We start from the raw sequence: 1,016 nt of genomic DNA on the forward strand, positions 1-1,016 counted from the left end.
CTCATTTCCATTTTGTAGATTCTCATGGCCATTTTTTAAAAGCTGCATTTGAAAGCCGGTTTGAAGTGCTATAATTTCCACAGAGATTACCCAGCACTGTGTGTGTGTGTGTGTGTGTGTGTGGGCCGATCTGTGTGTGTGTGTGTGGGGGGGAGACAGCGTGGAGGGGTGGCCGCTACATGTGCAGTATTGTGGGGGGCGGCGGGGCCGCTGGGCGCCCCTTCTCCGCCTCATAACCTCGCCTGTGTGCTTCCCTCTTGCTCGCCCTGTTCCTCCTCTCGTTCCCCACCCGCTTTCCCGCAGCTCCGTGCCCGGGATCCTGCCAGCAGAGGAGACAGGTATATGCTGGTCACTTTCGAAGAGCCGCCCTATGCTATCAAGGTAACAGCCCTCGCCCTCCCCCTTCCCTTCCCTGTTCCTTCCTCGCTCGCCCTCCCCGCCCCCCCATTCACCCTTCATTATGCTCCCCTCCCCCACCCGCTGTGCTCCAGGCGCTGAGGTCTTTCCCCCTGCGGGCTCCCACCCCCTCCCCCGCTCCGGAGCGTCCTGGCGCGGCGCGGAGTCGCCGGGCCACCGCCATCCCCTCCCCAGCCCGGCCCGGCGGCAGCGGCGGCGGCGGCGCTGCGATCAACATGGCCGACATTTCCCCTCCGCGGCGTGAGCGGCAGCAATGAACTGTGGGGGATATTTATTCAAGTTAGCCCGAGTGACAGCCGGGCCCGGCCTCGCCGAGCCCGGGTTTGCATTAAAGGGGAATCGGCCAGAGGCCTGGCCGTGCTCCCCCAGGCTGGCGAGCAAGCCGCTTGGGGGGCTGTGAGGCTTGGTCTTCGGATTCTTCCCGAGAGGGCCTCAGGCCAGTGGAACAGCTGTAGGTTAACTTCAGAAGTCCTGCTAACGTCTGCTTTCCACTGGCACTTTGCATCCCTAAATTTTAGGTATTAGGTTAGGGAGTAAATTTCCCAGGAAGTTATAAAGTAGTTAGGCTGTTAGCTAGCAAAAGAGGTAGCTCAGGCAGG

At 60.8% G+C, this 1,016-nt stretch overlaps 1 protein-coding gene across 1 annotated transcript in view; it reads left to right on the top strand.

The window, feature by feature from the left end:
• Positions 1-1,016, top strand: part of INTS6 (integrator complex subunit 6) — an 83,481-nt gene that overhangs the window by 816 nt on the left and 81,649 nt on the right. Inside the window, exon 2 of the mRNA XM_006909007.3 lies at positions 304-381. Coding sequence (XP_006909069.1) covers positions 304-381 — 78 coding nt within the window. The remainder of the gene's footprint in view (positions 1-303; positions 382-1,016) is intronic.

This window comes from Pteropus alecto, unplaced genomic scaffold (genome assembly GCF_000325575.1).
Source record: "Pteropus alecto unplaced genomic scaffold, ASM32557v1 scaffold413, whole genome shotgun sequence".
NCBI classification, from domain to species: Eukaryota; Metazoa; Chordata; class Mammalia; order Chiroptera; family Pteropodidae; genus Pteropus; species Pteropus alecto.